The 20,874-nt window shown below is 33.4% G+C and overlaps 1 protein-coding gene across 1 annotated transcript; it reads right to left on the bottom strand.

Moving 5' to 3' along the window:
* Nucleotides 1-3,755: 3,755 nt before the first annotated feature.
* LOC115991170 lies at nt 3,756-19,058 on the bottom strand. Its single transcript, XM_031114906.1, has 16 exons — nt 18,239-19,058; nt 17,114-17,236; nt 16,800-17,005; nt 16,343-16,550; nt 15,979-16,216; nt 15,403-15,553; nt 15,011-15,318; nt 12,361-12,421; nt 10,577-11,372; nt 10,410-10,436; nt 6,209-6,328; nt 5,907-6,070; nt 5,446-5,656; nt 5,067-5,304; nt 4,451-4,601; nt 3,756-4,368 (listed from the first exon to the last, which is right to left on the bottom strand). The coding sequence occupies exons 1-16, from the start codon at nt 19,056-19,058 to the stop codon at nt 4,054-4,056; spliced, it is 4,137 nt and encodes a 1,378-aa protein (XP_030970766.1). The 3' UTR covers nt 3,756-4,053.
* Between the last annotated feature and the right edge of the window lie 1,816 nt (nt 19,059-20,874).

Genomic DNA, 20,874 nt, shown 5'->3' with positions numbered 1-20,874 from the left:
ACATTTGTTTAATATGAATGAAAACTTCGACCTTTATTAGTATATTAGAAGAATAGAAGAAGTCATATTTAGAACGTTAGTTTTCCTTACATGCTTCTGGAAAAATTAAGGTGTCGTTTGGTAATGTTGTTCTAGTAACATTGTTTGTATTTCTTGGAAATACGTGTGGGTTAAAAATTGTGTAGAATTGTGTATAATGTTGTTTAAACATTGAAAACTGTTGCTCAAAACACCATACCAAACAGCCCCTAAAGCTTCCCGATATCATTATTTTAGATTTGGCAGTTTGATTGCTTGTTTTGACCGTAGATGACTTTCTTTATAAGCAGACATGCATGGCAAAATTGAAACCAACCTGAACCTGGAAGAAAAATACTCATCTTAAACCTGATTTTTTTTGAATTATATTAAAAAGGATTGAGCTTTGATCCGACCCATTTTAAAAAAACATATTTTTTTCCCAAAAAACAAAAAAAAAAAACTGTCATCAGATGTCATTTTTGTGAATTCACAAAATAAAGTGATTTTTTTTTTTTTTTAATCCGACATATAATCTCACAAATACCTTGCTTCGTGGCAATGTAATAGGGGCTTTAAAAGGAAGAGACCTATTATTGTTGTTGTTGCTATCCTTTTGAATTAGTGTTAATATATTATGGGATGTAACTTATAAAAGTTTGGTTTAGAATTGCCATGTTCTTTGACTAAAATGTGATTTAATTTAATTTCTTCAAATTTAGTGGCTTTTTCAGGCTTGTATCTACTTATATGGTGATGAAATGTTATATTTTATCAGGGCTCATACTCATCCAAATAAGGCATATTCATGAATCAGTGTCAACGAAATTGTAACGAGAAATGAACAGCTTTTTGGCTCATTGTTTAAACTTGCATAGAATTCAATAGAAACATAAAATTCAAGAATAAGATTTTACAAATTCTAAAAAAGAGTGCATGCATTATTATTAAGTTGTAACCACATACAAACAAAATTGTTTAACTCAAATCAATTGGGACGATTATAATTTTGGTTAGAAATATGTGGGAATTCGTATTATTTTATTATTAATGAACAAGTATAAATTATTGATCTAAGCTTTTTTTTGACATAAGTAAATCTAAATTAATATATTTCACATCAAGTAATTTGCTGCATGACTTATAATCAAATGACAAATATATGTTTTTCAAAAAAAAAAAAAAAAAAACTTTCACATGAAAATATATGGGTCAACTTGAACCTGGCCTATAATATGATTGACTCAACTTGTTTCTAAATCATTTAAAATAATATGAGGTACAAGGAATATTTTATATTTTATTTTTTTGATAATTCAATAATTACCATGAGGGGTTTGAACCTTAGATTTCATAAATCACCAAAAATTACAAAACAATTGAATTACAAAACTTTTACTTTTTAAATTTATTTAATTAGATAAAGGTTTAGACTATAGAGAATAACTTTCTCACCAACTTACTTTGAATTCCGTACTATCAAGGATTAACAAAAAATCAAATATGAATTCGTAAAAAAAGGACGGCAGTAAACCGCTATTATTGTTTGTGCCTTGACCAATAGGTTTCTCATGCTTTGAATATATATAAATAATTTTATTGGAACACGCTTTGAATATTTGATCTTATCTCCTAAATTAAAAAAATGCTAATTTATGGTTCGTTTAGATACCGCTTATTTTGTTAAAAACTGAAAATAAATTGAAAACACGATAGCAAAATAATTTTTAAATGTGTGAATAGTGTCGTGAGACTTATTTTAAATGAAAAAAATTGTTGAAAAAAGAAGTTTGTGAGTCCTATGAATAGTGCATGAGACCCACTGGTATAACACATTTCAGTGAAATATTTGTTGGTCAAAGAGGTAGTGGCTCCCGTGCATAGTGCACGGGACCCACTAATAATACCATGTCCCACATGAAACATGAGTCTCAATAAAAAAAAAAAAAAAATTAAAAATTAAAAAAAAGAAAAAGAAAGAAGAAGCAGCAGAAAGGTAAACGCAAACGCAACATGGAGAAACGCAATTCAAACGTATACCTAGTGTGTGTTTGTATTGAGCTTTTTTGAGTCTACGTTTTGCGTTCCTGCGTTTCAGTTTTTTTTTTTTTTTTTTTTTTTTTTTAGCCGCACTTGTTGACTTTTTGTCCGTGAACAGTGTATTCGTGCACTGTTTACGGACCCACAAATTTCACTTTTTATCAACTTTTTCATTAAAAATGGGTCCCACGGTACTATTCACACATTTAAAAATTATTTTGCTACAGTGTTTTAAGTTTTCAGTTTTCAGTTTCAGCAAAATAAGTTCTATCCAAACAGACCCCTAATCTCCTAAATATACTAATAGAGGTAGATGGAGGATTACCTTTGAATATTTGCGGTAGACTAATAAAGGATAAGCCACGATAGCGAAAGTTAATTTCCTCGCTAGAGTCCATGCAGGACAATTACTACTTTAATAATTAATGCCTTCAATGGAGGAGTACTTTTTTTTTTTTTTTTTTTTTTTTTGAGAAAGGTATTTGTAATTTTGTATGGAGGAGGATTACTAATCCTTTGTCTATTTTTTTATGATTTGGTTGAATATAAAGTGAAACATTAAATTTTAGTAATTTTTATGTACTTTCAGAATATGGTGAATGGTGTTTTTTTCCCTCATATTCATGATGAAATTCACTTATTAAATTCATGTATGGAGCACCATTTGCTATACTTTGAGAATATCTAAGTATTTTCCATATAAAATAGAAGATTTGTATTCAAATTTACAAGGTTAAAAGATGAATTAATTTTTTTAATGCATTTTTAGTAGTAATTTGATCATTTGCATTTGAAATTAACATATACTCACAAACAGTTAGGATCGATGACAACTAAAACATTATTGTGATAATTTGATTTTAGGAGAATTGAACTTTAGGCATTGGGCTACTGATTCATGATTCTATTGAGCGAGTGTCTGTTGTGCATGCGAAGTTTCAAGGTGAGACCAATGCAATCAGTTGATGAAGCCCAAGATATTGGACTCCTATTGAGTATTGAGAACCCACAGTCGAACCTGGCTTCCAAACGGTAGAGTCAAGAAGAAAAGACTTTTGCTCAGTATGTCTTCTGTTTAGATTTAATACAAATGAGAGACTAATAAACAAGATCGCTAAAATTTACATGTTGATAATATTTAAATACTTAATCTTATACAATTCAAACTTGTTCACTAAGAGTATTAACATCATCACAAAAGAACAAAAAAACACAATTTCCTCCATAATAACAACATGGCAATCACTATTCAAAATTTCTAAATTTATGGACAGAGATGCTTACATGGTACTCTACTAAGCAAAAGAAAAACAAAATTACAGTTGCAACTCTATCACATTCAAAGCGTGGAAATAACGAGACATATATAATGCTAGGACTAAGTTACATTTTCCTTTGTTTTCTCAGGAACCAAACACGTAATGGTATTCACAATTCATTATAATTGATAAATCAACCTAACAAAAATTACAACATTCTCATAAGCTAATTCACTCTAAAATTTCAATAGCAGCATTCTCAATCCACCGTTCAAAATTACCCAAAGTCCAAACATTATCAATGCACTCAAATCTTAATGCGGTAAATGTTAATCATGATAACTAATAAAATTAATAACAAATCACTAAATCATCCTTGACCCCATCAAAATTTGAATAATGAGTCAGGTTCAAGGTCCAACCAACTCCAGATGAAGGTCTTCAAAGATTCAAATGCATAGAAATTAAATCTCCGTATAGAGGCTACTTACATATACATTAGGTATATTTCTCATCAAAATCTCTGATGATATAGCTCTACTCCTTTGTGTTTCGTTTTCCATAATTTGGTATATGTAGCAATTCAATCTAATTCCCGTGCGGATACAAATATATTTAAACTGTAAGAATTAGTACAGGAATAGAAGTAGGATTTATTAGTACAGGAATAGAAGTAGGGTTTATTAGTACGAAAATGAAATACTTGTTGAATAGCATGCTCCGGTTAATCTCTTCACTAGCTAGAAGCACTTGTTGAAGATTGATCAGATGTGACCAATCCCGTTGCAGTTCCAGTGGCAATTGTTGAAGATTGATCAAATATGATTAACCTATCAGCAGAAAATGGAGGTGCTGATGGCTGAGGAAGATTTATTGATTTGCTTGCAAGCATGAGAATGACCCTTGACATTGTAGGTCTATCATTTGGATCTTCTTGAACGCATAACAATGCGATATGGATCAATCTTAGAGCCTCACTTATAGGACAAGTATCAATTATGGTCTGATCTATCAATTCCACTCCTTTTCCTTCATTCCATAGTTGCCATACCTATTGGTATTTATTTTTTCTTTTAGTTCAGTCATAACCGTAAACTTAATTTAAGCTCAATATACAGAGAAGAGAGACGTACATATGACAGAAGGCTATGTGCATGCTCTAGATGATTGAAGTCACTGTTCTTTTTTCCACTTACAATTTCCATCATTAGAATTCCGAAACTATAAACATCGGACTTTATTGAAAATAGGTCTTCCATTGCGTACTCTGGTGCCATATATCCACTATCGAAAAAAATATAAACATAAATATATATGTATGTTTGCATCATGATAAAATATGATTTCAGTTACTCTAAAAGAGAATAGAGGTAGAGTTGTCCTTAATAGTATCATCAAGAGCAAAAGTCACATTGACATAACCATGACTAATGGAAAGTGAGCTTTCTTAGTTTGCAATTCCTAGTTCTTAGAGTTCTTTTTTCCTTTTTAAAATAATAATAATAATAAATAAATAATTCCTATTGAAGTTACAAAGTTTTCAACTTGAATTTACTGCTAAAATTTAATGTGTGCTAAAACATTATTTGAAAAACAATTAGGTGCAAATGGAATGAGCCAGAATTCTCCCAAAACAAGCATGCAAGGGGACCAAACTTAAGTTTGATCATGTCTTGAAAATTTTTCTTGAGAAAGCAATATCAAAGATTTATGGAATGAAAATGTGGAAGCAGTGAAGGGATTACTTACTATGTACCCACGATTTTGATAGTGTTGGCTTGTATTTGATTGCTCCCGAAAATTCTAGCGGTACCAAAATCTGATATCTTTGGGTTCATCTCATCGTCCAACAACACATTACTCGCTTTCATATCCCTATGGATGATTTTCAGCCGAGAGTCCTCATGTAGATATTGAAGGCCCTTAGCAATCCCATTGACTATGTTTGTGCGTTTAGCCCAATTTAGAACCTTACATTTGTCTAGATCTGCATTGTAATATTATGGGTACAGTGTTGATTATCATATATAGGAAAGTTTTTTCATGAATTAATGGTGCATTGTAATATTAAGGGTGTTGTTAGTGTGTGAATGTGAGTTTGTATTTGTGAGAGAGATAGAGAGTATACCGAATAAGAAGGCATCGAGACTAGTGTTGGCCATGTATTCATAGACTAGAAGCTTTTCATCTTCTTCTAAGCAACATCCCAAGAGCCTCACTAGATTCTTGTGTTGAAGTTTTGCAATTAAAATCACTTCATTCTTGAATTCTTCAAGACCTTGTTTGGATTTCATTGAAAGCCTTTTAACTGCTATTTCCTTTCCATTAATCAACTTGCCCTAGAAGCATTTTAAACTTCCTTAATCAATGAAAACTTCTCACACAGACACACACTATTGGTAGACATATTGCTACATGTTACAAGTTACAACACCAAGGTTCATTGATAGATTAATTGTCCTAAAACCAAATGATCACAATAATCTTTTAGTTGTCAACTATCCTAACTGTTGCTGTATATTAATTTCTAATGAAAGTGATAGAATAATTTCTAAAAATGCATATGCATTAAAAATTAAATCTTTTAACCTTGTAAACTGGGCCGAAACCACCTTCTCCAAGCTTATTGGCATCAGAGAAATTGTTTGTAGCAGCCAGTACGGTAATTAAGTTGAAGTAATAGATTTCTCCTCTGTTGTCATTGTCATTTCCATAGATACTACTATCCATTAAGTGTATTGAAAACAAACCTGCTAAATTATGGCGTAACGAAATTTCTTGGCTTATAATTCCATCTGAGTGACAGATTAAATAAAACAAAAATTAATGGCAATCTAGAAATACAAATTTTTAGTTTAGAATTTTTGATAGATTGGCTAAACTAAATCTACCTTGTCTTTTCCTCCTGCCAAAGGATGAATAATACCAGAAACCCAAGAGAGCTGCAACTATGGCAATTGATGCAACTGATGATATAGTAATGATTACGATCTTTGTTGCCTTCTTTTCGCCTATTGCTCATCATACAATATATCCTAATAAGTTTGCTTAAAAGAACTCAAGACAAAAAATTAACGTATATCAATAATAAATGCAAAGACATAGACTTCCTAAATTGTCATAGGTAAGAAAAATCAAATTACCTTGTATTTGTTTAGCTTTCCTTATAAAATAGCCAAAGTTTAAAATGAAAAAAATAAAAATAAACACATGACAAATTGTAGTTGGAAAAAAAAATTGAAATACAAAAAGTGGTATAAAGAATTTGTATTTTTTTTTTTTCCATTTTAAACTTTGGCTACTTTATAAGGAAAGTTAACCAAATACGTGACAAGTTGTGATTAATAGAATATAAAGTGGAACACAAAAAGTGGGGGGATAAGGGTCAGGGTTCAAGTCTCCAGAAATGAGCCTTATATCCATACACTTAGATTAGACTAGAATAAAATTCTATCTCATATATTTTATTAAAAAAAAAAAAAAAAAGACAAATCAAATTTATTAGCAAAGGAGGATTGACACTTAATTCTCTATAGGAATGCAAGTACTAAAGTAAACATTAGGAAAAGATTCTACAAGTTGTAGACTAAACATCATGTTTGTGAGTTTCGGTGGATGTTCACCTAGCTTCATTTTCCTAATTACACCCTAGCAGTTCTTAAACCATCACCGCCAACGGAGGTGGCTTCTCTCTCTCCTCCAACCTAGCTCTTTCTTACTAATTTCTCCCTCCCGCTTCTCTCACCAATCCAAACAATAGAGCTTCCCTGTTAACGAGGACCCATAATCGCACCCACACCAACGTATACAGCAAATCCAAACCCAAATCCATAAGAAATAAAACCTAGAATGAGGTTTAATTAACTAATTAAGAGAGAGAGAGAGAGAGGGACGAAGATAGAGTGAGGAGTGAGAAATATGAAACAATAATAATGGAATGAAAAATCGTATTAAAATAAATAACATGTAGAATAGAGAATTTGAAAAATAATTTTTTATCCTAGTAGTAAAAAATGGGTAATTCCTACCTACTATCGGAGCACTACTCCGAGATGACAAAAGGGGTGGGCCCTATGGTGGGTCCTACGTGTGGGGCCCATTCCCTTTGTCAGAGCTTGGAGTACTGCTCTGGGAGTATGCAAGTTTTTTGTAGAAAAAAAATTAGTAAGCTACTACCAATAATAACATTATTCCAAGAGTAATTTCTCCAATAATAATAATAATAATAATGATGTTGGCTCCCAATTTTTTACACGTTTTGTGGGCTAATTGGTAAGGCCCAAAGCCTAGCAGACCAAGCCTCGAAGGATGATTGGATATGAGAATAAGTGGGCCCATGAATGACCCAAGACCCTTGTATAAGGGAATGATGTGAAATAGGCCCAAAAGGCCCAACCCATTTGAATGAAAGAAATTAGAAGATACTGAAGGAATCTAGAACCTTCACATTTCATTCCATTGAAGAGATGAGAAAATAGAGAAATACACTGAAAACTAGAGGAAATCATGCCACAAACGAAGGGAATAATTCCCAAATATTAAGTGCTACAAAAAGGAAATATCAAACATGGCAGAAAGAGAATCCTAAGTTCAACACCGTAGAACAGAGAAATTCTAAAGTGTAAAGCTGCAAAATAAGAACTGAAGAGTAATGCAAGGTAGGCGAATGGGTTCACTCAATTTGTATACCAGACATACAAATGAGGTTTGACCTATCATTGTAGGGAATCAGGGAGGTGTGATTTGGTGGAAGGGAGTATGATCATAGTTGTGATAATCTGCCACAACTCTTTGGGAGTTGCTTATGTTGGGAAAAACACTCATACCAAAAGAGAAGTTGCAGGTTATCACGAGGTGCATGTCATAGGCCCAAGCCTAGTAGAGAAAGCCCAAGAAGAGCAATGACAAAAAAGCCCACTAAAAGGGGATTCTGCAGAATGACCCATGTGGAGGCTTTGAGCATTCCCACAAAAAAAGAAAGAAAAGAAAGGGAGAGCCCCATAATACGAAGAAGTACAAGTGCATTAAACACACCCTTAAATTATGGGCATTGAGCAGCGAAAAGGAGAAGCGACTACCTGCTCTGCCGAATCCCAAACCCAGAGAAAAAAGAAGACTCGACGGGAAAAGAATATCCCAAACCCAAGGCAAAAGGAAACCCAGCGGGAAAAATGGAAAACCATGGATTAATGTACCACAAGAGGAAAACACTTGGATATAAATACAGGTATTCCTCTTTCATGGGGAAAAAAACATAACTGAGAACTCAAAAAGAAGAGAAGATATCATAGTGAAGAAAAACACAATGAGAACAACACAAAGAGGGCAAAAGTGGCCTACTACCACTATTTAGCAAAAAAAAATAGTAATCTACTATTATTTTAGAAATATGTAGGGATTTATCACTTTTTTGAAACTCGAGTTTACTGTCGTAAAACTCAAGTTTCAAAAACTCAGGTTCTTTGAAAAAATATACTGTGGAAAATTTTGAAAATTAATTCTAGTACTTGAGTTTATAGAATTTGAATACTATGAAAAACTCGATTTTACCAAATTCAAGTACCAAAAAAGTGGTAAATTCCTACATATTTTTGAAATAGTGGTAGATTACAACATAGTTTGCCAAAATGTATTATTTGGCTATTTTTGCCACAAAGAGAAAAGAAACAACACAAAAATACACATGAGAGAATGGAGAGAAAAGAGAAAAATAGCAGAGAAATACAAAGAGAAAAGTTGAGAATTTGTAGAGAAGAGTACCTAGTAGTGCAGCAGCACACTCCGCAGAAAAACGCATGGAAAGAAAGAGATTATGGCACAATAGTAATATTGACATGCACCACTAGGAGAACTTCCTGTCTCCCATAAAATCAATTTCACCTGAATCTTTTGAGAAGAGATATTCAAACCGCGGCCACTTTGATTCGAGTTCCAAACCTCACAGTTTTGTGCACCCTTGGGTTAAAGCAATAAGGCTATGAGAGTTAGGACCGAAAACCTTGTGGCCCAATCCATTTTATAAAGTATACGTGAATATACATACGCATATGTATATTTGTGAATATGTTGAGGACTAACATCTACTTAATGAGCACTTTCTTTGGACTTTAGTTTTTTTTTTTTTTTTTTTTTGGTACAGAATTGTAATAGTAGAGAAAGTAGAGTAAATCTCATCCTGCAGAAAGGGGAGAAGTAATCTTCCTCCAGCAAAAAGTGGAGAAAGCTGCAGCAGAAAATGGAGTAAATCACAGCAGAAAGTGGAGAATTAACATTCCTTCTACAGAAAGCATCCTGCAGAAAGTGAAGAAGTAATCTTCCTTCAGCAGAAAGTGGAGAGGCGTAGCAGAAAGTAGAGTAATGTTCATTTCACAGAAAGTGGAGAACAACCTTTTCAGCGGAAAAAGTAGAAGAGAACAAGCCCATCTTTGGATTGGAATGGTGCACGTAGAGGCGCGGCAAAATGAGACTCTAAAAGCCCATTCTGTGAAGGTGTCAGACCTAACTTCTCTCTTAACAAAAAGCCTCAACTTGATGATGTCTACTAATATCAAGACACGTGTCTGAGGTGTACGAACATGAAAAAATGACCCGCAACAAATAATAATTATACTTGGCTGCTAGCACGTCACCTACTGCTCTGTACGATTCTAATAAAGCGACAATTTCCGACCAATAATTTCTCATAGACCCCATCTCACGTATTGTTACCTCTCACCCACTCTCATCTTCCCTAAAAAACAAAACTTTGCTCAAAAGTCAAAACTTCCAAAATTTCCATCCACAAATCAAACAAAGCCTCCACTTTCAACTTCCCTGCTGAAACACCTTTCGACACCACTCTTCAAAACAGCCCATTAATATTTACCAAAAGCGATTTGATATTCCTTTGTCTCACAAAATATATTGAAGCTCACTAACTAAATTAGATAAATTATTCTTCTAAAAAAATATTTTTGATCAATTATTTGAAAAAAAAAAAAAAGAGTAAATTTAGATCAACCGTTTATGTGAAAAGAAGAAGTTCAGTGCCAAAATTTTTTTCTAAGTTTTAGGATTATTTTTGTTTGTCAAATAGGTAAATTCCAGAACAACCTCCATTCTGATAATAATAATAATAATAATAATAACAAAAGACCTCGGCTAATTTTTAATTTTAAATTCCAATTCGAATCCTGTGCACCAAACGGGGAGGATTTCTATGAAAATACCAAATCTACATGTCTTACCATTAACAGTCGGCGGCAGTGTTGCTGCAGGCATGGATTGGGCTGGTGGCAGCGGCAGTGGTTTTGCTGGTGACTGCTCAGTGAAAGAGTAGTTCTCATACCTCAGAAAGCAACTTGGGCTTAAAATGCGCCACCCTATCTTGGCTTGGCAACATGTCTCGGCTGTATCCATCAAGTTGCTTAAGCACTGGCCACACGAAGGACCATCGATATCTCTTGTACACTGCACCAACCCATAACTTATCTTGGACCCATCACTCAACTGCACTGTCTGACTATCACTTTTGAACAGCATATCAGTTACCTTGGCACGATCTATTAGATCGTACAATAGACCAAGTGCGTAAAAATTAGTTAGTTCAGGTGTAGTAGTATTCTGGGTATTATACATGAGCGACATTGGCGATATCTGCGTCTGTCCAAAGAAATTAACATCAGAGTAGCGTAACATGCACTGATCGAACCATATGATAGCAGTTTTGTTAGATGGACATTGAGTTGTGATATTTCGGGTCGCGTAGCTTACACAGCTTTGGCAGGTACTATTAGAAACATCACCTCTGCAGAGGAAGAGGGCGTAGATGCCTATACTTGAGCTTTCGTTGTAGAAGCTGTAGTTTTGGGAAGCTTTAGATGATAACGACTTCAACAGCACCGTGAGGTTGGATTGGTAATAGGTGTTGTAGGTTTCATTCGATTGATCTAAACAAATGTGGTCATTATAGGTTGGCTGGGAATGAATGGAGCTGGTAAGCGCACATACTGCAGATAATATTAAAAGAAAGGCTCTCGAGTTGTGCAGGGAAAACATTTTAACTCTTACGTTAGGCTTCAAAGAATTTCGTCCGTGAACATATATATATATATATATATATATATTTATGTATGTATGTGTGTGTGTTTATATTATATGGCTGATGTCTAATATAAATGTTTAATATAAATAAAAACATTTACCTTATAAATGTTTATTATTATAAATGTTTATAATAATAATAATAATAATAAAATAACCTTAAGAGGTTGCCTTAGTGGTTCTTAAATTATATTTCATTAGATTCTGAATTTGAAACCTTTTACTTTCCCTATTAAGAGATTTTTTTATATAATTATTCGGTGTGTATGAGATAGAGAGACTACACACACTCGACTACTCGAGTGAATTGATAAATACTCAAAAATATTTAGGTTTCTTATTTTTCAAAATAATAATAATAATAATAATAATAGGCAACATTTTAACAAAATTGAATAGATAAGATCTTAATTGAATAATTTTGACATTTAAAGTACTTAATTAAATAAAAGTAAAATTAGAAGTCCAAAAATGAATTTCAACCAAATTTAAAGGGGAAATTACACTTTACCACCCTAAACTATGCACTAGATTACACTTTGCACCCTAAATTATCCGATTGCATACTTTGCACTCTAAACTATCACACTTATCACACTTTGCACCCTGTTGTTATTTTTGCTGTTATATTTAACAGAATTTTACTGCATGTGACATGCACATGCTTCTTACTTAGATGGAACAAAGTTAAAAGACTGAAACACCATTCTTCAAAATTAATTAAAACAAAACCCAAATTTTTCTACATCTCCCTCTGTCTCACACGTCTGCCATCCTCTTCCTCAAATTCATAAAATACAATCCAATACTTTTTAATTCCATCACTGACGAAATGGTATAAAAGAAGTTAAAATAGTAAATCCCAAATGGCACAGCAGATAGGAATTATGCCTCATTAGCCGTGCTCACCTTCTTTTCTTTTCTTTTCTTTTTTTTTTTTTTTGGTAAACGCTGTGCTCACCTTCAATTCATAGAGCTTTCCATCGCGAGATGCATCACCACCAGCCAGAGTTGCGGAAAAACTGATGTATTTGTGGCCAATTTACCAGTTGTTGTACAGACTAGTCTCCCCTTACCAGCGATTTTTAATTATTTTAATAACTAGAAAGCTATAGATAGTATAAGAAATACCAGGAAGGTGGATGGGGTACTGTGAATGAATTCTGCTATGGAATTAGAGAGGTCAATTTAAATATTTTGAAACTGAATTTGGGGAAAAGGATGGCAGAAACGTGAGACAAAGGGAGATGTGAAAAAATTTAGGTTTTGTTTAAATTGATTTTGAAGAAGGGTGTTTTTGTCTTTTAACTTTGTTCCACCTAAGCAAGAAGCATGTGCTTGTCACATGCAATAAAATTCTGTTAAATATAACGGCAAAAATAACAACAGGGTGCAAAGTGTGATAAGCGTGATAGTTTAGGGTGCAAAATGTGCAGTCAGATAGTTTAGGGTGCAAAGTGTAATCTAGTGCATAGTTTAGGGTGGTAAAGTGTAATTTCCCCAAATTTAAAATATGCATTTTGCATTTTAGCTTTGAAAAAAAAAAAAAATGAAAAAGACTAAAATATCTCAATTTGAGTGACCAAAACAAGAACGTGGCCAAAGCTATGGTTTTATGCTATAGATTAATGAGAGAGATAGGGAAGCTGATTTCCTCGCAGGAGTCCATGCAAGATAATTACAGCCTTTATGGGCCAAACCTGCATACGTTAATGCCGTCGATGGAAAATTACTACTTACCTAATATCGTATATCGAGGCACATTTTCCACCAAAAACCATAAAAACTAGACATATTGCCAAAGGACAATTGCTAGATGTGCCCACAGTCTGAATCATCTAAAGCGACTTTCTGCGAACTCTCAAAATCAAAGGAAAGTGTAGACTAGTCTCTTTCTTCCATCTTACTTATACTAAATTCTTTTTGCAAGTCTTTTCCCTCTAATTAATATATCATTAATTTTAGTTAAATAGCCAATATTCAGTAGTTAACTAATTTCTAATTGTTTTATTTTCGTTCAAATTAAGAAAAAAATAATTTTAAAAACTGATCAACTTTTATAGATTTTTTTTTAGATAACATGTATGTTAAAAGATTTATTTTCTAATTTATTAAATTTTTTTTCTTGAAATGTAGGAATTATATGATGGACAAACAAATTAATCAAGGGAGTATGTGTGTAAGGCACTACAAAAAGTACAAACAGGCTATATAGAGGTCATGTTATATGAATTTTGTGAAATTTAATATAATAATTTGTATATGACTATTTGGGCATCTATGAATTGTGCAAAATCAAAACAAGTGCTTCGCATTTTTGTGTGGGACTCCTGTCCAAGCGGCCTAAGCCCTTCCTCATGGTCCACTGCCAGCTCTGTGCCTATAGTGCCTACTACTACCAGGTTCCAACAATTCGACCCAAGTTCATCCTCTGTCGACAATCCTTTCGGAAAATTTGGTATAAAGAGCAGGGCAATATCCATTTGACAAACCGAATCACACATTCACACATATCCATACAAAAAAAATTCCATGCAGCAAAATAAATGATGGGAAATAAACATAAGTGATTTTTTTTTTTGATGGGAAAACATAAGTTGCACGCCACATTGGCATGTATTTTATGTGTACTAGTTATTATCCTATAGTGTGTAAGAGAAAAAATATATTAATGTTTTCTTTTTTCATTAAATTATGTGCTACTGCGTCAATTTTCTGTAATTTTGGTAGATTTTTTTTTAGAAGATGGTAACTTGCATTAATCATACATGAATTTTCCTCTATTTAAGGGATGGAAATATCTATTTCTATAGTATCAAAGTTATTGTACTAAGTGGATTCCAGTTAACTTAACTGGTAAAGTCTCTGATGGTTGAATAACAGATCTAAGATTTAATCTCCGCCTACATCAAAAACCGATTAGTGTTTTGATTTGATGATAAAAAACTACCATCAGGAGACACCATAGGTTTGAAACTCTCAAAAAAACAAAAATTATTATACCAAATTAGTGGAAAAATAATTAAAGAAATCTCAGTACAACAACATAAAAGTTTAGGGGGTTTACCATTTCACGTGAACCACCATTATTACCAAGTAGGTGGCAATGTAATTGCCTTGATTTGGTACTTGTTCAAGGTAGAAGAACCTTATTTTATTTTAAATGGATTACAAACATTTGATTTATCATGAGATTCACATCCCCGAAACTGAATTCTAAGTCGGGTTCTAGGTCCAAAATATCTCAAATGAAAGTCTTCCTACATCCAAATGCTTATAAATTAAATCTCACTATTGAGGCTACTTACATATACATCAATCCATTTAGCAAAATTAGGTGTATTTCTCATCAGAAGTCTTATCACATGACAAGGTCCTCCTTTCATGATAGATCTCTATTCCTTCGTGTTTTGTTTTCCATAATTTGGTATATCCGTATATGTGTTAAAATAATTTAATGTAATTCCGGTGCGGATGCAAATATATACAGATGGTAAGAATAAGTACAAAAATAGAAGGTATGGTTGTACACTTGCTATTGTTCCTAACCTGACACATTTGCACGAAAATGAAACACTTGTTGAATAGCATGCTCCAATTAATATCTTAACTAGCCAGAAGCACTTGTTGAAGATTGGTCAGATATGACAAATCCCGTTCCGGTCCCAGTAGTTGTAGATTGATCGGATAGTATTAACCTACCTACAGAAAATGGAGGAGCTAATGGCTGAGGAAGATTTATCGATTTGCTTGCAAGCATGAGAAGGACCCTTGACATGGTAGGTCTATCATTTGGATCTTCTTGAATACATAACAATGCAATATGGATCAATCTCAAAGCCTCACTTATAGGACAAGTATCAACTATGGTCTGATCTATCAATTCCACTCCTTTGCCTTCATTCCATAGTCGCCATACCTATTGGTGTTTTTTTCTTTAGTTTACAATAGCAAGCAAAAAGTTAATTTTGGCTAAAGATATAGATAAGGAAGAGAGACGTACATATGATGGAAGACTTTGTGCCCGCTCTGGATGATAAAAGCCACTATTCCTTTTTCCACTAATAATTTCAAGCATTAGAATTCCAAAGCTATAAACATCAGACTTTATTGAAAATAGCCCTTCCATTGCATACTCTGGTGCCATGTATCCACTATTAAAAAAACGTGTATTATTATACAATATGGTTTCAAGTACTGTAAAAGAGAATGAAGGCTAAGTTGTCCTAATTAATGTAGACTATGTAGTATCACTAAGAGCATAAGGTACTTTGACAAAACCATGACTCATGGTAAGTGGCTTTCTTCCTTTGCAAATCCTTGTTCTTACAGTGCTTTCTTTAAATCATGATTGAAATTTTAGAGTTTTTTGTTTGATTCAATGCTAAATTTTAATGTTTACTAAAAATGTTATTTGAAAAATGAGTTGCAAATGGAGATGGAATGAACCATAAATCTCCTAAAACATGCATGCAAGAATGCCAAACTTAAGTTTGATCATGTGCAGAAAAATTTCTTTAGAAAGCTGCAACAATGATTTATAGAATTAAAATGAGGATGAAGTCAAGGGATTGCTTACTATGTGCCCACGATTCTGATTGTGTTGGCTTCTATTTGATTTCTCCCAAACATCCTAGCAGTGCCAAAATCTGATATCTTTGGGTTCATCTCATCATCTAAAAGCACATTACTCGCTTTCATATCCCTATGGATGATTTTCAGCCGAGAGTCTTCATGTAGATATTGAAGGCCTTTAGCGATCCCATTGACAATGTTTATGCGTTTAGCCCAATCTAGTTCCTTACATTTTTTCGGATCTACATTTTAATATTAAGGTGATTTATTCTCACGCATGGGAAAATTTTGCCATGAATTGGCCTATAATTAATGGTGCAAAGTGTGTGTGTGTGTGAGAGAGAGAGAGAGAGAGAGAGAGAGCAAACCAAACAAAAAGGCATCAAGACTAGTGTTGGCCATGTATTCATAGACTAGAATCTGTTCATCTCCTTCTGAGCAGCATCCCAAGAGCCTCACAAGACTATTGTGTTGAAGTTTTGCAATTAAAATCACTTCATTCTTAAACTCTTCAAGACCTTGTTTAGATTTCATTGAAAGCCTTTTAATTGCAGTTTCCTTTCCATTTATCAAGCCCTGGAATCATTTTAAACATTCTTTATCAATGAAAACTTTTGACACAGTATTGGTAGACAATAGACATACTCTGCTACATGTTACAACACTAAAGGTTCAATGATGGTTCAATTCTCCTAAAATCAAATGATGCAATCATTTAGTTGATATTGATCCTAACATTTACTGTTGCTATGTATTAATTTCAATTGCAATTGTTCAAATAATTTTAAAAATTGCATATGAAAGAAAATATTTATAAATTGTTACCTTATAAACTGGGCCAAAACCACCTTCTCCAAGCTTATTCACTTCGGAGAAATTGTTTGTAGCAGTCAGTATGGTACTTAAATCGAAGTAAAGCATTTCTCCACTGTCGTCAACATTCCTTACATGCATTCCGCTGTCCGTTAATTGTATTGAACGTAACCTTGGAAAATTACTTTGTAACGGAATTTCTTGGCTTGTGTCCCTCTCTAAGTAACAAATTAGATTTTTAAAATAATCAATAACCATCTAAAAACACAAATTTTAATAGAAAAAAAGAATCATTGGTTATAATAGATTGGCTAAACTAAATCCACCTTCTTCGTGTTTCCTCCCGCCAGAGTATTTATAAAACCAGAAACCGAAGAGAGCAGCTACTACTGCGATTGATGCAATTGTTGATATAGCAATGATTACTGTCTTGGTTGTCTTCTTTCCTCCTGTTGCTCATCATAAAAAATAATTACCTACGTATGCTTAAAATATTCTGTCAAATAAGAGTATGATAAAATTACTTAAGATCAAAATCCTTAATTTATCATATATATATATATATATATATAAATTAATGCGAGGGCATAAGCTGCTCAAACTGTCACAGATAAACCAAGTGAAATCTATTAGCAACCCTTATTATTATTGTTGTCATTTATTAGCAGAGACAACAGATTAAGGATTTAATGAAGGTCCTTTGTATCAAATGGGGAATGGCACTTAATTCGCCAGATGAATGTAATACAACTATCTTAGTACTGGAAGTAAACATAAGGAAAAACTTCTACAAGTTGTAGACTAAAACATTCAACGTTTGTGAGTTTAAGTGGATGTTTTACCTTAGCTTCTTTATCCCAATTACACTCTAAAACTGCTATTATATATCCTTTGTACTCTGTTTTTTTATTTATAGTGTGTGTGTGTATATATATATATATATATATATATATAAATATATATATAAAGTATTCGATCATCTAATACTAATACTTTACAGTTTACACCTGGTCTTTGAGAACACAGGAGACAGAACTGCTCCATTAAAATGAGTTGGATAATTGTTATCTCCATGTCAAACGGTAACAAAATTAATTAATTAATTGAATTATAACTTTTTATATTTTGGGAATACAACAACATGGTACTGACTCCTCTGACTTAGTAATGTTAGATCGACCATCTTGCTAAACTATAGTACCTACTATTAATCCCATGATCTGGAATTGTTTGGTTTGTCAAATAGAGTAATCCTAATTCCGAAACGCGCCCAAAAATAGGTTTCTGATTATTTTTTAACTTTTAATCCTAAATCACAATTCGAATCCTGTGAACCAAACGGGAAGGATTGATCTACAAATTGACCTAAGTAAAAGAACAATTTAATCAAGTCCAAAACATGAAACATGTGGGGAGGATTTTTATGAAATACCAAATCAACATGTCTTTACCATTATCATCAGGCAGCGGCTGTGGTGCTACAGGCACGGGTTGGGATGGCGGCAGCTGCAGCTGTGGAGGTGGTGGTGGTGGCTCAGTGAAAGAGTAGGCTTCATACCTCAGAAAGCAATTCGGGCCGGAGATGCGCCACCCAATTTTGGATTCGCAACATTTTTGGCCTGTTTCCAACAAGACGCTTAAACACTCTCCGCATGAACCACCATCGATATCTCTAGTACACTGCACCAACCCATAGCCTGTCACAGACGTACCACCATCAATAGTCAATTTCTGTTCAGCAGTCGAGAATAACATGTCTGTTTTATTGGCACCCTCTATTAGACTGCTCAACTGAGAACGTGCGAACAAATTTGCTTGGTCTGGTGAAGTCGTATTCTGGGTATTATACATGAGGAACAATGGCGATGTCTGTGCCTGTCCAAAGAAATTAAGATCGGAGTAGCGTAACATGCACTGATCGTACCATATGATGGCACTTTTGTTGGATGGACATCGAGTTGTGATATCTCGGATCGCGTAGCTTACACAGGTTTGGCAGGTACTATTAGAAACATCACCTCTGCAGAGGAAGAGGGCGTAGATGCCAATATTAGAGCTTTCGTTGTAGAAGCTGTAGTTTTGGGAAGCTTTAGAGGATAAAAACTCCAACAGCACCGTGAGGTTGGATTGGTAATAGGCGTTGAAGGTTTCATTTGATTGATCGAAACAAAAGTGGTAATTGTAGGTTGGCTGAGAATTAATTGAACTGCTGAGCGCACAGACTGAAAATAAGATCAAAAGAAAGTCTTTAGAGCTGTGGAGAGAAAACATTTTAACTTATTTATCAGAAATTCGTCTATGCTTATGTTTATGTTATGGCTGATGTTTAAAATAGAATAAAATCATCTACCTTTATGATCCTTAAAAAAAAAAAAAAAAAAAAAAAAAAATTATTTTTTCAAGTAGGAGTATATTAGAACGGAATACGTCATAAAACGTCTCTTCACTTTTTCTTAACTTCTATGAAAGAAAGCTCTCCTGTATAAAATTATTCAAAATTGTCTTTATGTGGTAGAAAAAACATTGTGGATTATGTGTGAAAGTGATCACAAATTTCAAATTTTAATCTATCACCTAAGAAAGTTGTAACAAAAGTTGCAAATTTGTTTGTGGAAACCAAAAAACTTAAAATTATTTTAGATTTAATAGTTTGAGAGAATAAATTCAATCCGGGGTACTTTTACGCCCTTCAATAATAACATGCCACGTTATATTTTTGGAAATAAAAGACTAATCACTTCCGCACCAAATCAAACCCTCTTCATACAGAAAACTAAATCCCACGCCACTTCTTCCTTAAACAGAGATGTTGTTGAGAAACTTCGGTTATGACCAGTGGAGGTTGAGGACAACTAGCAGTGGAGGAAGTGAGCCACGGAGGAGCCTTTAGGGGCAGTGTTGACAACCCTCCAAACCCAATGTGGACCTTGCCTAAGACACTATTGATCTCTCAATCCATAAGAATTGAAGCCATCAATCTTTCCATGGTTGAATTTCACCACCAATTACATGAAAAAAGTTGGGAAAAACGAAACCCACAAACCAAATCTAAAAAAGGCAATTCCAGCAATAATATATATATTTTTTAAATCTTTGATTTTTTAGTTGGCTTTTAATCTGGATTGGCAGCTCAGGGAGTGGTTGTTGAAGTGAGCTTATATAGGTTGGTGTTAGGGTGCCATTTGGTTGTTGAAGTGGGCTCTTGTGATTCGGAGAGAAAGGAAGCTAGTGAGAGAGAGAATCAAGTTTCTAAGCCACTAATGGTGGTTGCAGGTGGCAGGAGTGATGGAGCTTGGCCGACTACTGGATATTCTCAATGGGGCTGGTCCTATTTAGACATGGCAAAACGGGTCAGAATTTTTTGACCCGACTCGAAAAATACTTGACTTGAACCAGATTTTTTTTACTTGAAGCAAAAATGGGTTGACTCGTGACTTGACCTGTGTTTTTTGCGGGTCAACCTGACCCAACCTGAACCCGAACCATTTTTTAAAACTTTTTTTTTGGTAAAAAAAAAAATTAAGACAATATTGGTTTAATTGTTTGTTGTGAGCTTTAAGGAAACAATTGAGACATTTACATAACTATATACAAATTAATTGAAAGATGAATGATTGAGCATTCTGTAATGAGTAAAGATTTTTAGATATCAAATAGCAATGTACACGCCAAGATAATTTGATTATAGTACAGTTAAAAACATAGATTTAAAATTGTAGACATGTGTGAGAAATATTCACAAGTGTGAAAACAGTGAATCCAAAGTATCAAATTAACATAAATTATGAATGCTTAGACCTATTTTTTAACAATTTATGTCCAAAATAAACGGCTTTTCAAAATAAATTATGATATTTCATAAAGTGTGTGTTGCTTAACAATGATATGATTTTCATAAAAGAGACCATGTATAAATAAGTAAACAATCAAATTTTAATATATATCTCAAATTGAAATAGAGTATCAACCACAATTGACAATAGATTATAAAATTAATTTTCAAGATTGTAAATTTCTTATATGTTTTTATTATTTGTCAAATGAATTATCCAATAAGTCATTTGTAATTTTGTTTTATATTTTGGGA

The sequence above is a fragment of the Quercus lobata genome, chromosome 5 (assembly GCF_001633185.2).
Source record: "Quercus lobata isolate SW786 chromosome 5, ValleyOak3.0 Primary Assembly, whole genome shotgun sequence".
Classification (NCBI taxonomy): domain Eukaryota; kingdom Viridiplantae; phylum Streptophyta; class Magnoliopsida; order Fagales; family Fagaceae; genus Quercus; species Quercus lobata.
The sequence above is the reverse complement of the archived record's forward strand: the minus strand, read 5'-3'. Positions and strand labels throughout refer to the sequence as shown.

Bases quoted from the DNA above. Each gene is read 5' to 3' on its own strand.
- LOC115991170 (XM_031114906.1), bottom strand. From the start codon at position 19,058: ATGTTTTCTCTCCACAGCTCTAAAGACTTTCTTTTGATCTTATTTTCA. The intron at 15,319-15,402 runs GTACGTCTCTCT...AAACACCAATAG, and splicing joins CACAAAGTCTTCCATCATAT to GTATGGCGACTATGGAATGA. The intron at 5,305-5,445 runs GTATACTCTCTA...ATTACAATGCAG, and splicing joins TCTCGATGCCTTCTTATTCG to ATCTAGACAAATGTAAGGTT.